This window comes from Pinus tabuliformis, chromosome 7 (genome assembly GCF_031772625.1).
Source record: "Pinus tabuliformis cultivar Carrire ecotype Pingquan chromosome 7, CPIR1, whole genome shotgun sequence".
NCBI classification, from domain to species: Eukaryota; Viridiplantae; Streptophyta; class Pinopsida; order Pinales; family Pinaceae; genus Pinus; species Pinus tabuliformis.
This window is the reverse complement of record NC_142293.1, coordinates 1,878,647,541-1,878,663,438: the sequence shown is the minus strand read 5'-3', so window position 1 is coordinate 1,878,663,438 and position 15,898 is coordinate 1,878,647,541. Positions and strand designations below refer to the sequence as shown.

The 15,898-nt window shown below is 39.1% G+C and overlaps 1 protein-coding gene across 1 annotated transcript in view; it reads right to left on the bottom strand.

The window, feature by feature from the left end:
* LOC149255985 (myosin-15-like) overlaps positions 1-15,898 on the bottom strand; it is a 373,652-nt gene that overhangs the window by 343,509 nt on the left and 14,245 nt on the right. The window contains exon 2 of the mRNA XM_089460621.1: positions 15,245-15,373. Coding sequence (XP_089316747.1) covers positions 15,245-15,373 — 129 coding nt within the window. The remainder of the gene's footprint in view (positions 1-15,244; positions 15,374-15,898) is intronic.

The window sequence follows — 15,898 nt, the reverse complement described above, 5'->3', positions numbered from 1 at the left end:
TTTTAGATTTATTTTGTATATATTTGGGGTTTGGGTGTTGTATTTTTATTTTTTTTGCAGGTTAGATCAATGGATCGGGAGGAAGAAGAGCTAGATCGAGGCCGTTAAGGGTAAGATCTAGTCTATAAACAATTTTTTTCAGGGCCATTAACTGAGATTTTTAGGCAAAATTCAAATCCAAAGGAGGAAAAAAAAATTGAGACAGGGGTTTCACTTTTTCAGGCCTCCCAGGGCCAGCGTCTCCCCTCCTTGGCCTATGTCAGCCTCCAAAACCTCTGCGTCATCTTTTTAGGCCCTTTGGGGCAAGACATAGCCTCAAGAGGCCTCAGCCTCCCTTTCCTAGCGCAACGTTGGGGCTTTAGGGTCTTAAAAGGCCTAGCAGTGGGCCCTAGGCTACACAGTTGCCCTCCTCTAGCCCAAACGGCTGCCATTTGGGCAATCCATCCTCTTTTCGGCCCTAATTTACCTCATAAACCCCAGCGTCAAGCCTTTGAGGCTTCTCCGCCTTCAGTGTTCCCTTCTTGTGGCCTCCTATAGCTTTGTTGACCCTCGATCTATGTTTCTAGCCTCCTTATCCCCAAAATTCGGCCTTCCTTAGCCTAGCCTTTGCATTTTCCTGCCCTCTTTTGCCCTAATCTGCCATAAAACCCTCCACTGACTTTTCAGCACTGAATACTTGGTGGTTTTGCACATTTTGAGCCTCAAAAAGTCTACTTTTCAATTGGAAACTTGATCCCAAAGTTTCAACAAATTTTGACCAAGGGATCTTTAAAGCCTTGGGCCTAGGATTTGACTTCTAAACCCTAGTTTTATCTCTGTCTTATTACAGCAATTGAATTAGTAAAAATTAACCCCTAAAATCACATACTAAATGGTCAAAATTGTCAAATCTTGATTTTCATGAATTTTGGCCTCTTGGGCATCTCGAATTTGGCTTAGATCTTATTTTTTGTTGGCTGGAATTTTCAGCATAACTGAAAATTCCAAATCTGAAATTTCTGAAGCACATTCTTAATTAAAATCAAAATTTTGAAGTTTTCAGTTTTCAGTGAATTTTTTCCATTTTTGGACATTTTGGTCATTGTCTTAAGCATTGCTAGTTGGTTGATCTGTCATTTATTTAATGTTGTAATAAACATATCATATCTGAAATTTTCTGAGTCATACCCTCTAAAGGCCTTAAAAATTGATTTTTTCAAGTTTGGGAAGTTTTTACTATTTTTGGGCATTTTGGGTATTAGTGTTGATATCATTTGCTTATTGATCTATTGGTTAATCTACTATTATAACAAATATTTTCAGATCTCAAAATTTACTAAAGAATACATCTTAAGAAATCTAACATATCACATTTTTCAGATAACTAAGATTACTTAGCACTCGGGTAAATTTTTGTAGCATTGGGCAAACATAAGCATTATTGATTTAGCATTTCCTTACTATTGTCATAACATTAATGAATGCTAAAGTTTCTAAAGTGATATTGCTGATGTTGCCCATAACATCTTTGGGAGGATATTTGCACTATGAAATTTTTGTGGATGAATTCTCTCACAATACATGGATCTATTTCTTAAAAAAGAAGGATGAAGTATTCAAATGGTTCGCTCTTTCAAAGCCTTGGTCAAAAATCAAACAAGGAAGAAGATCAAAATATTGATGACCGATAATGGAACCAAATATGAGTCAAATGAATTAAATGACTATTATAGAAAAGCTGGCATTAAGAGGAAGACCACTACTGCATATACCCCTGAGCAGAATAGAGTTGCTGAAAGGAAGAATCGTACAATCATAAAAGCTACCTGTGTTATGCTTCATGACCAAGGCCTATTGAAATCTAAGTTACCAAAAACGTCCCTCCAAAACCCCAGAAACGTTGTTCGGCGTTTCAAAAATGGAAACGGGTACAATACGGCACGAAAACGACATGGAAACGGCACAAAAACGTTTCAGTATTTTGGAAAAACAGGATCCTATTTCTGAAATGTTTCTATTTTTTTGGAAACGCAAAATCCTATTTCTAAAACGTTTCGAGCATTTTTAAGGGTTTTGGATCCATTTCGAGAGTTTCCTAACTTAGATATGACGTTGAATGTCATGTCTCATATGATTTTGTTTGATGAGGAAGCACCAATAATTGAATCTTCAAGTGGACATTGCAGCATTGAATCTTCAAGTGGGCATGGCAACAATGCTCCCACTCATGGAGAGGATCCAAATGATGATGTGGATCTTAATTAGATGGATGAAGACATTTTATGATATGTAAATATAATTTATGATGATGTTTTAAACTTTTGAACAATGAACATTGAATACCATGTTATGTCATATGATAGTAGACTGTTAGTCATAGTTCATTTTGTAATTTGCATTATGTAGTGTACATATAACATTATTAATTTTGGTTATGTTATAGCTCTGATACCACTTGTTATAAATCTGACCTGCAAATATATGAAATGATACAAACATACCCAGAAATAATAAGATAGAAATATATAGAAATGCTTCTTTACTGATATCAAAACCCTTAAGGTAGGGCAACACCATACATTCACTCCTTAAGGAAGGAGAACACTCCACAAGCCATATGCTTGTTCATACAATATTCCTTGACATCTCTCAATGGGGAGTCTCTAGCCTCTATATAGGCCTCATACATAAAATACCATGGGTCATTACCATGGTTCCCTCAATACCATCTATCTAATACCATGGGTCCATTATATTATTACTAACTACTTGTGGTCCTTTACATGATACGAGTTAACCACCTTATTTAGTACTATGGCCCATCCCATTATTACATTATTCCCTTGGGTACCTCCCTTTGTATCCCATATTATCCCCCCTAGGTATACTACATTCCACCCTCCTTAACATGTTTCGTCCCCGAAACATGAGAAGAACACAAATAATAAGATCTACTCAAAAGAGTAGTCCACTGGTACCATGCACATGCATTTAGCCATCCAAGAGAAAGGTGAACCCTCGATCTCGTTGGTGCCTCGCTCGCTTGAGATGGAAGTTGACCTTGGCAGCTCCTCTGTGTTGATGTGTAATAGGTGGGTCTTTGCTCCTCTCTATCTGTCATGCGGGGGTTGTTGTCCTTGTGGCTAATTCGTTGCCATCTTGTTGGTTGTTTTCTTGCGTGGGTGATGTGAGTGGTGATATGCTGAAGTGTTAACCAACGATGTATCTTTCTTTCATTCACCACCTAATGGAGCCTGATTGGTATCTGGTACATGTTGTGGTGCCTGTTGTTGTTTCTTATCTTCCACTATTACTTCAACCACTGAGTCCTCCTCTGATGTATCAGTACCTGTAACCTTTTCTGCTTCAACCTTTGTTTGTGTTTGATTATCAACCATCAAAGGCTCATCATCTGATGTGTAAGTGTCATTAGAGCTTTGCGTTTCTGCCTCCATAGTCTCTGCTTAGGTCTTAATGGGAATATCCTGCAATGTAATTTTCTTTTTTTTATACCAAAGCTTCAGGAATTTCTTCTATACATTAATATTGACAGTACCCACAGATTCCATCCAAGAATATCCTAAAACAACATCCATGTTATCCATATCTGACGTGTAAAAATCACAATGCAACACATACTTATCCATTGAAAGCTTCAAATCTTTATAAACTTGCACATCCTCATCATTAACCTGTGTGTTTTCAATGTGTTTTGTTGGCACTTGTAATTTTTTTGCCAAGCTGACATTTATGAGATTTTGTTTGCAACTCGGATTTATAGACACAATGATTTTCTCCTTCTGAATCAATCCATGAACCTGCAATAAGAAGGATAAACCAGTAGGAAATAACCCCACATGTTTCCCCTTATCTTGTTTTCTAGCCTGAGACCATTTTTCCAAAAGGAGTTTTTCAAATTCTTTATCCGAAAGTTCAGACAACTGCGTGTTGTAAATTGATTTCCACCATCTGTAAGCCTCATCTTGGAAACTAAGCGATAATAAAATTTCCCATTGTTTCCCATATGTGATCTTTTGATTCTCTATGAATTTTTCAATAGTAGGGCTATCATCTTTTCCTATAAAAAACATCTTACTAGACGGCACGAAAAAAAAAAATCACTCACTTAGCAAAAATTTAAAGTGGCCACAATTTAGTCAATATTGCTCAGAATCCCTATTATGACCTGTTTTTGGAAATGAAACAACCATTCTGCATCTTCTAATGTGGTAGAAATCCCGATCTAAGCACTGGAATTTCCTATTCGCACTGCCACTGGCCCACCGTCACAAAAATTTGCTGAAAAATAGCTGATTTTAAATCAACGATATCTCCCTCATCCGGACTCCAATTCGACTGATTTTTTTTTGAATTTGGGTATTTTTTCACAAATAATCCAGATCTGCAATTAGATTTTGTAGATTTTGCACCAGAACGTACAAATCTGCGCCGCAAACTCGCTGCCCAAATGTCTGCAACAGCACTGATTTTAAATCAGCAAGATCTCCTTAATCCGAACTTCGATTCGGCCGATTTTTTTTTCAAACTGAGTATTTTTTCACCAACAACCCAGATCGACAATTAGATTCTTCAGATTTTGCCCCAAAACATACAGATCTGATCTGCATATTCGCCGCCCCGAAAAATCTCTACAACACCACTGATTTTTAGATCAGCGATATCTCCTTCATCCGGACTCCGATTCGGCCGATTTTTTTTTGAACTTGGGTATTTTTCACAAAGAATCCAGATTTGCAATTAGATTTTGCATATTTTGCCCCAAAACGTACAGATTTGATCCGCAAACTCGTCGCACCAGAAAGTTCCTGCAAAAAAAAAATCTCCACTTTTGCCCAAGAAAGTGCTCTGATACCACTTGTTATAGATCTGCCCTGCAAATATATGAAATGATACAAACATACCCAGAAATAATAAGATAGAAATATATAGAAATGTTTCTTTATTGATATCAAAACCCTTAAAGTAGGGCAACACCATACATTCACTCTTTAAAGAAGGAGAACACTCCACAAGCCATATGCCTGTTCATGCAATATTCCTTTACATCTCTCAGTGGGGAGTCTCTAGCGTCTATATAGGCCTCATACATACAATGCCCTGGGTCATTACCATGGTTCCCTCAATACCATCTATCTAATACCATAGGCCCATTATATTATTACTAACTACTTGTGGTCCCTTACATGATACGGGTTAACCACCTTATTTATTACTATGGCCCATCCCATTATTACATTATTCTCTTGGGTACCTCCCTTTGTACCCCATATTATCCCCCCTAGGTATACTACAAGTTATGATGTTGATGATTGAAATTGGAAACAGAAATTCGATGATATGTTGAATGTTATGATAATCACTAATGATGATGACAGTGTTTACGTTGAATTGATGATGATGATTTGTTTAAGTGGATATCATGATGATGATTATGTATTTTTAAATATAGATTCTAGATTCTAAAAGATGAATGGTAATATGAAAGTTTTATATATATATTGTTTCCTTGTCGTATCATATCCATATTTTTTGAAAATTTGCCGTATTTGTTTGAAACCCCATTTCCATATCCATTTCAGTGCAACTTAAACCAAAATTCTTATGGGGAGAAGCTGACAACACCACTGTATATGTTCAAAATAGGTGCCTGCATCAAGCATTGGACTTCAAGACACCTGAAGAACTTTCCATCGGTAAGAAGCCTCATGTTTCTCATTTTAGAATTTTTGGTTGTCCCATATATTTTCATGTGCTGAAAGAGAAAGGAAACAAGCTAGATGCATTTAGGAAGAAAGCAACTTGTGTGGACTACAGTGAAACTTCGAAGGCATATAGAATCTATGTGCTTGGTCAAAGAGAAGTGGAAATAAGTCATGATGTCACCTTCGATGAAGATGCCCTTGGGAAAGTCAAAAATCTTCCTATCCCTAGAAAGGACAATGATGATGATGCAGGAAAGAAGTATGAATCTCTGACAGATGATCTGATGCCCGACTTTGAAGGCCCGATGGATCCCGCATTGATCCACCTCCTGTTGAGCCCTCTACCTCAAGGAAAAGACTTTTGTGGCTCAAATATACTCTTGAAGACGCTGAAAGACATGTTGCACCAAGCGGGGCATTTCGTGAAAGCAAGAAGCAAAACAGGTACCAAGGGTACTTAACTGCTATGAGTACCATTGTTCAATCTGAGCCATGTACGTTCGAGTACATGGATTGGCAGGAGGAATTCTCCCTAGTTGAGGAGTGTTAAAATTGACAACTAGGGCCAAATTCCACCTTGGGACAGCTCATTTGATAGAAATGATGGTTGCATTGGATTTCTCATTTCAAGAAGTCCAAGATTGATATAAAGATCATCTCATTCGGACAAGCAAAAGTGTGATTTTGAATTTATGACCACATATGTGCAAATTGTTTAGGTCGGCCTCAATGTAATGTAGGCTCAAGAAGCCCAATGGATCTGTCTCTTCACCCACAACGAAGAGTATAAATAGAAGAGACCTCACAACTAATCTGGACATCATTCACTCACATTCTTCTCTCTCTCTTCATCAAAATGGCTCGTACAGCTTGGGCAGCCTCTCTCTCTCTCTCTCTCTCTCATGTGTGTTAAGGAGGATGATTTTCTGGGCAAAAAATTATAGGCTGAATTTAGACTTCAGGAGCAGGTTTGACCAACGCTGGCCAAGGGGCATTTGACTGAGTTTGACTTCAGTTTTTGGGCCAAAGATTCGATTTTCTCAATATGCATTGTTGGGCACAAAAATCAAGGAATTTTGGGTTGGTTGCCCTATGTTGACTTCAAGATTGGTTGTTGTTTGACCGCAAAAATTTACAACATTCTTCTCTCCTTTGACCGAGTATGACCAAGTTGTTTTGGGCTGAATTTATCCTCATGATCAGGCTGAGTTTGACCCAGGACGACTGAGTTGCTCCAAGGAAAACTTTTGGTTGTTTTAACCAACGTTGACTGTTCGAATTTCTAAGTTTAACCCATTAGAAATTCTTCCTGTACTATCTGATTTATTTCTTCCTACTTGTTCAATTACTTAACAAGTTATTTACCATGTAAATACTAAAAATAAATACAAGAACAGTATCAACACATTCAAATCATCAACCGAAAGTAAACAAGCACAAAAGTGACAATTATTTTTGGACTAATGTCCCCGAAAAAACCCAATGCAGGAAAATCGATGCAGTTATCAAAGGGTTTTATTATTAAGCAGTTTCAGAATACAATCTGGGCGACAGAAATGGCTCACCCAACATAGAATGCCCTCAAAAGTAGTACCTCTCAGTCAGAGACAGATATCAGCTCCAATTTGCCCCACGAAATCTCCCAGCGTCAGCCTCTAGGGTCTGTGTCAGCCTCTCTGGCCCAGCATGTTGATTTGGGGTAGTAGTGGATGTGCTCTAGCCACGAAATTTGGTGGAGAGGTTAGGGCACATGAGATCTCCAATACCCAGAAAGGGTTTGGGCAAATTCGAAACAATTTGGGAGATATTAAAATAATTAATATTTTTAATGGAGTCCCTAAGTCTAAATTTAGGGAAATTAAAATATTAACGTGAATTAATATAAAACTGTGTTAGAATGGTCCAAAAGATATGGATCAAGCCAGATCTAATCTTAGTCATCGATTAAGGACTTAATCCCGGCCGTTGATATGTCAATGAGAAAAGTATAAGAGGAGGCTTGAGGGTCACTTGGAGAACACACCAGCGTGATCAGTCATTCTATTCTCTAGAGCAGGGTTTGCTAAGAGAGATAGAATTAGTGATCAGTTGAAGCGAGGGTCAGTGAGTACGAGGCACAGAGGCAGGGACAAGCCGAAAGACCAAAGCAGAAGCAGAGAGAGAAAAACGCAGAGCCATCGGGAGCCACGAAGAGGCAGCAGAGATTGCGTAGACCTAGAAGGGTCTGCGTCATCCACGTAGAGGCTGCAGGACTGACGCAGAGAGCCAGAGAAGGTATGCAAAGCCTCAGTAGGCTGACACAGAGGCTAACAGGGCTGACGCTGAGCTTCAAATTGTGTTGGAGAGGGATTTCGTGGAGCAGGCTTTCCGAATACCTGTTTCCGAAGAGAGATATTCCTGCCAGATTTTTTATCTCTGTCGGGTTAGCCGGTTTGGCACCCAGTGTACTCAGAAAAGAACTGCTGGATAATAAAACCCTTAGATAGTTGCACCAGTTTTCCCGCATTGGGTTTTTACCGGGACATTAGTCCAAAAATAATAATGTCATTGGTGTGCTTGTTTCTATTTCCTTCAGTTGATGATCTATAATGTGCTGAGCATGCACTTGTATTTATTTTCAGCATTTACATGGTAAATAACTTGTTAACTAACAGAACAGGTAGGTAGGAATAAATCAGTAAAGTGCATGGAGGGTTTCTAATTGTTAGACTTAGAAACTTCAACACATTGTCAGCCTATTTGGACCAGCATCAGCCTCTCGGGGCTCTGCGTCAACCTCTGGAGCCTCTGCGTCTCTGTTGCACTAAAAATTGTCACCTTGACATTCTGCAATCTATGTGAGTCCATTACCACCCATACTTTCCTCTTTTGCAAGTCTTAAACCTCAGTTCTTCATATCAAGCCTTGAAAATAAGAGAAAGTCCTCAAAAGTCTCTAAAACTCTGGTTCCGCACTTTCTCTTAGCATTACCTGCGGTCCCGCACCTAAAGCTCATGTCCCCTGCGTACCTAACCGCTCTCTCTCTATGTGTTATGGGTGCGGACCCCTGTAAAATTCAAAAAGGCGCAAGTATATTCTTAAAAACTCACTTTGAGTCATTTCTAGAAGCTTCTGGAAGGAATCTTGAAGTGGCAAGTTCGCTCCTTTAAAGTTCATGCATATCCCATACCTTAAGGAGCTAACCCCTTGATGTGAGGAGCTTATCCCTTTGAAGGAGGACTCTATCCCTTCATAGGTGGACCTGTAACCTCCTTCCTTTGCACTATAAAATGCAGCATTGGGCTGGTTACTTGGGAGGTTGAACGCTGAATATTTTTGAGGTGAAATGCTGCTAGAACTTAGTCTTCCTAATTGAACTTTTGGGAGGAAAGATTACATACCTCTTTGATCTCATTTGGAAGAGTGTGAGGCTTGTCAAAGTAAAAGAGATTCCTGTTTCGGACCCTGGGAAGAGCTTGTACAACATCAAGGCACCAAAGGTTGTAAAGTTCTTCTATTTCAAAGTTAATACAAATAAGTTTATTTTTCTCAATAAGTTGTGTTTGATGGTTTATTTTATGGATTCCTTGATCACCATAATGAACATGATTTATGATATTAGCTATGCAGGTGTTATTTGATGTGTGCTTGTTTGTGATTGCAGGTTCTCAAAAGGAAACTCTTTCGGACGGTTGAAGGATGGCTGCTACAAACTAGCGTTGGACTTAAGGTAGGGTCTAAACACCTCTATAGTTTTTATTAATGAATCGCAATATGTTTAGAGAAAAGTAGATTTGCTTGTCCTGCTTGTTGCTAAATATCTTTTGATACTAGGGAGATCGGCCTTGTCCGCAAGATCGATTTATCCGGCCAACAGTCTCCCATGTTGGCCTTCCTCAGGCTCTGTGCAACTCCTGGATGCCTCTGCGTGGCCTCTGTCTACCTCTACGTGGCCTCTGGCTGCCTTTGCGTCAACCCTCTCTCGGCTTCTGCGTTGATACTCCCGGTACTATCTCTATCTCTCTGCTACTGTATTCACTGCCCCTCAGCTGCAACTCTGATCACTCCTTCGATTTCCTCAGCAAGCCCTGCCCTAAAAAATCGAATTCTTGATCAACTCAATGTGTTCTCCAACTGATCGTCAAGCCTCTTCTTATACTTTTCCCGTTGACAATTCAACGACCGAGATTAAGTCCCTAATCAACGGCTAAGATTAAATCTGGCTTGATCCATGACTTTTGGACCATTTTAACTCAGTTTTATATTAATTCACATTAATATTTTATTTTCCCTAAGTTTAGACTTAGGGACTCCATTAAAAATATTAATTATTTTAATATCTCCCAAAGTGGTTAGATTCTGCCCAAACCATTTCTGGGTCTTGGAAATCTCATGTGCTTTAGCCTCTCCACCAATTTTCAAGGCTAGAACACATCCGATGCTACCCCAAATCAACATTGACTTCCTGGTTAAGGTTGAAGTTTGACTACAATTGACTGTAGAATTTGACATCACTGATTTGACTCTGTATTGGGCTAGTCTATTTGACTTTTGTGAATATAATAAGAAGATTTTATCAAAGGGTTTCCCCACATTGGGGTTTTCACCTAGAATCCGCCATATCTGTTGTCCTCTTGTCCTCTGCATTTGTTTTTATGTTTTATCTGAATTTACTATCAATGTGATTAAATGGTTGATGTGATTGCTACTGGAAATAATTGGATATTATTATTGGGTTGCTAAAGAACATTGAAGTAAATTGTGCTAAGCATAGAACATACCATTGTTATCTAAAATTAACAATCATCCTAGTTGACTATGTGAGGGCAGACTTGAAGCCCTAAGGAATAATATTTTTGGAGCGGCAAAAGTCAGTGAAGAGGGTTGGTTATCATATGCCCTAGTTCATTGATTTCGAGTTGGCGAATCATTGATAACAAGGCAAATTTGAAGGCCATATGAGCAGTGACATTGGTATGGAAAAGCATTGCTAAAAGGCAACGTGTTTGAAGGCAAACTTGAAGCCCTAAGGACTGATATTTTTGGAGTGGAAAAATTTAGCTAAGAGGGTTGCTTATTGTGTGCCCTAGTTCAGTGATTTGGAGTTGGTGGATCAGTGATAAGAGGGCAAATTTGAAGACCTTATGATCAGTGACATAGGAGCAGTGATCATTGATAGCGGCAGATTGGTCAATTGGAGATGCAAGCATTCTGAAGTTGCATAAGTCTTGTGAGTAGCAAAAGAGGCAGTAAAGGACCTGCCAAAAGTGTTCAACGTACGTGGATTGAAAGGGTTGTGGAAGCACTACTTCAGCAAGTAACTCAAGCGTAATTTGTTCAAAGACAAATTGATAGTCATAAGTTGTTCACTCCAAGCCCTTGTTGCTCCTATATCAGGGCTAATTGTAAGGGCCATGATCCCTAGTACAGGAGCCCTATGTTGTATTAAAGTTGTAATATAACAAGTTTTGGGTTAATAATTGTCTTTTGTACTACATTGGTTCACAGTTGTACGTTTTCTGTTGTGCAAAGTACTAGTGTCGTGACATTTCAGAGTGTTTATGATCGTGTTCCTAGACATATACCTATAGCTTAAGTGTCGAGGAAATATCAACATTATCCACATTCCACATGTTAAGGCCTTGCATCATGGATCCCCTAGCCTGATTTAAGAATGAGGTCCACTAAGGAGGTTACTTAGCACATTTTAAATTTCTTGTTAATGGAACATCTCACCTTGGAGAAGATCTAGTACATTTAAAACCCTAGATCTAGGGATGTTGTTGAAAATTGTAGCAAGTGGATGGTCTTCTCTAGCTTGTGCCTTAGCCAAAAAGACCACAAGTTGTCTTTCTTTGACCATGGAGCAAGTTCATGGAGATGGTGAGTTAATGTGCAGTGTTGTTGGATCAATTACGTGGTCCCTTCTTCGATTTGACTACGCAATCGAGTGGTAATTCGAGTTTTGAAAAGGACAAGTTGGGAACTTCGATATTTGATTGAAGAAAGGGCGAGTTATAACTCTACTGATGGAGAGGGAGCCAGTTTGACTCAGTTAACTAGTCAATCACAACTCAAGTTCTAAATTTGTAACTTGCCTATTAAAGTATGGATTGAATCTATAAAAGAAGGATGAAGGCACAAAGTTTATTAATTGTTGATTTCACAAGTTTTGTGAGATATCTTTGTTTGTGTTGTGCACAGTCTTGAAGAGCAAGTGTACACGTGTTTGGAGGAGCCTTGCGCTAGAAAATAGGAGCAGTTGGTGCGCACAGAAATAGGAGGTTGGTGCACTACATAATAGGAGATTTTGTGCGCAAGAAATAGGCCCTAATGTGCTAGGAAATAGGGTTGCTAGCGCGCAAAGGTTTAGGAGCAAGGATCACATGTTTTGCAGGGTGAGTCCAGCTAGTTCAGCGAGAGAACAATTGTGTTCTCAGTTTGACAGATTACCTTGTAAGAGATTCGATTGTTGAAGCTCTATCAATAAAATACTACAACAAAGCAAGTTCTCCCTGTTGGGTTCCTGACAAAAATAATTGTGTAAATTTGTGTGACTGTGTTTTTATCTCTGCATTTATATTTCGTCACTTATCAGTTAAGAAATTTTGTATCTTGGGGAAAGGAAATTTGGTTTCAATATTGGTTTCCTAGTTTTCAATTATTTACAGAATTTTATGGAAAACTAACATGGTTCCAGAGTTGAGATCAACATAAAGACCAACACCAAGTTGATCAGTTAGTGAAGAGCACCAATCAGTCAGGAAGGCTAGCGCTAGAGTTTTGAAGAGTAACTCATTAGATAAGAAGTATGGTGTTCCAAGGACCGAGAGTAGATCATTCTTTAGAGGAAGACTCTAAATTTTGCTCAAAGACCATATTATCCATCATCTCCATGGGAAGAAGACAGCATATGAGATGTTTAAAGCCATCTTAGATCTATATCATGGTTCCAGTGATGTCAAAAGCTAGCTCTCAAACAGAAGCTAAGGAGTATCTGAAGGAGCAAAGGAGAGCCCATCATCACATATCTTTCAAAGTTCACTCAGGTTCGGGATGAGTTAGGTGGTGTGGGCGAGACATTATTAGAAAAAGACTTTGTGAGTCTTGCACTTTTGAGACTCCATGAGTCTTGGCATGGCTTCCAGGATGCAGTGAGTGGGAGAGAAAATTTTCACATTTGGGAAAGGTGTTAGAGTGACTACATTCAAGGAAAAATTTAGAGAGGGATGAGATATGGTAGATCAGTGAGAATAGAGGATGAGGAGAACTTTGCCCTGGTGAGCAAAGGCAACAAATCCAAGGGCAACAGCAAGGTCGAGACAATTCGGAAGAGCGAGAAGAAAAAGAAGTATCTAAGCAGGATCAAGCGCTTCCATTGCCATGAGTTTGGGCACTATGTTGCAAAGTGTCGTAATAGGAAGAGGGGGTCTAGTAAGGATCATGCGGTTGCATCAGTTGATGTAGACGGGTTTGCTTCTCAATTCGAGAAAGATTTCTCATTGGCTTCGTAGGCAGCAGCACAGGGAAAATTGACTCTGAAGCACCCTTCCATATGACCGGGAACAGGGAGTATTTCAGCCCAACTAGAGGAGAAGAACATGTAGGTTCATATTGAGCTAGGAGATAATGGTACGTATGTGACTAGGGGAGTTGGTACTGTGAACTTTGAGAGGGAGTTTCGGAGCTCTCTCCATCTCAGCAATGTCATCTCTATTCCAGGCCTGAAGAAGAACCTTGTTTCAGTGGCAACCCTAGAGGACAAGGGTTATGATGTCATCTTCAGTAGAGGTAAGCCTTACCTCAAGCATCTAGCTTCTAGATCAATGAAGCAAATAGGTGTGAGGATGGAAAATCTCCACAGGTAGCAGGTTGAGACATGTGTAGCCTTGAGCAACAAGGCAGCAATTGGGCAGAGCAGAGATGTAGGAGAATTTTGGCACAGGCGCATGGGACAATTGCATCATGAGGCATTGAAGATCCTACAACAAATGGCCACAAAGCTACCACAGTCAATCTTCGCAAGAATAGAGTGTGCAAGGGGTGCACGCTCGGCAAATATGCCAAGTCATCTTTCCAGGGCCGAGATGATAGAGCCAAAGGGATTTTCGAGGTGGTGCATTCAAATGCATGTGGGCCCTTCTTTTCTCCATCACTTATGAGACACGAGTATTATGTTACTTTCATTGATGATTATTCTCGGAAGACTTTGATACTTTTTATGAAGAAGAAGGATGAGATCTTAGCCAAGTTCATGGAGTTTAAGGCCTTGGTAGAAAACCAGACCAAGGAAAAGATCAAAGCAGTGAGGAGTGACAATGGCAGAAAATATATCTCCAATGCCTTTAAGGACTTGTGTGCCAAGGAGAGCATTAGGAGAGAGCTGATAGCACCCCATAACCCTCAGCAAAATGAGGTGTCTGAGAGGAAGAACCACAGCATAGTTGGAGCGGCCAAGGCCATGTTGCATGATCAGGGACTGCCTATGTTCTTGTGGGCAGAGGCATGCAACACTGCAGTATTTCTGCAGAACAAGAGTCCACACAGGGTGCTTGGATGAGTTACACCAGAGGAGGCTTTCACAGGCAAGAAGCCTGATGTTTCACACTTCCATATCTTTGGCACAAAAGTTTATTGCCATGTGTCCAAAGATAGCAGGAAGAAGCTGGAGCCCACAGCTGAAAAGGGTATTTTCATGGGTTACAGTGAGACATCTCAAGTGTACAAGGTGTATATTCCATCACCCAAGAAGACAGTTATCAGGTGGGACGTGAGGTTTGAGGTTCCTTTCTCTGTAATGTGCTTTCGAAAATTCTAAAAACATAAAAAAAAAATCTCAAAAACAGCATTTAATTTATCATACAGAGCCTGAAAACGATCATATTAGCTGGATGTAATTTCTATGTTTTTTGCATACAATTGCATTGTGACTAATGCCCATAATTTAAACTAGTTTTCTGCACCGTTTTCCATGTAAAATTCCGAAGTTTAAGATAGATTTAGCATGCTGTTTTTTATAAGAACTTTTGTGATTATTCTAGAACAGTGAGCATTTACTTTGATTTTAGGTGTTATTGATAATTTTCTAATTTGCATTTAGTATCTCGATCATTCAGGGATAACCTGTAACTTTGAAGTGATGGGAAGTAACCAAGGTCACTCTGTTTATTTCTTAATGTTTCCAGACAACCTTCAAATTTTGCATCACGGAATTTCCAGAAGATAACAGGCCCTAATTTTCCACTCAAAAAGATCCAAACAGATGACAAATTATAGAGTAATCCATTTTGCATCAATCAACCTTAACCAAACCTAAACATAATAAAAGGCCAGTCTTAGCTGAAAGTGAAGCTTATACCATTTTTCGAATTTCAACTATCCAACCATGTAAAATTCTAAGTACTGCGTGAATAGACAAAAGCAAAAGGCAAGACATATGCAACATTACAAAAACAAAAATTTGAATGTAACCAACTAAATATAGCTTCTGATAATATGCAAATTAATATTATCCAAGAAAACATAACAATAAAAGTACTCTTTTAAGTTTTAACCCAGCTTACCATAGTTCCTTTTCCTGTGACAACTTTAATCTGCCCATTAACAATTTCAATCACTTCCGCCTCAACCCATGCCATTTCGCTGTCCTCAATCCATACCTTTGACCCCTTAGTGATGTTCTTTTCAGTGGCCTGTTTAAAAGAACTACCACAATGAAAATTCTTGCTTGCAAAATGAAAGTGTTCAATTGCAGGATGCAGCCAGACTAAAAGAAAGAGCTATACAAATAAGAATTATATTCTAGTGCCTTCAATAATCAATGATTAATGGTTTCAAGGATTCTAGAATCAGCTCTCTGAGAAAGAATAACTGAGAATCTCTGGCCTCCAGTCAATAAAATTCTCCATGCTACCCCAAAATTTGGCTTTGCAATCTACCAAGGCTTTGCAATCTACCAAGTAAAAAAAATTCATCAAAATGCTGAACCTGCAAACTCGTGTCTTCTTCAGAAACTATTTGAACTTAACAAGTAATATCCAAAAATTGTGTTTGAATATGTGACTTTTGTAGAATCAGTTCACTGAATCAACTTGACCAGGAATACATGGCTTCCGATTCATAAAAATTTTAGATGAATCCAAATGTAGCAATGCAATCAACTAACAACCATCAAAAATGTGAACCTATACGTCAATGAGGCTTGGAAATGTCCTACC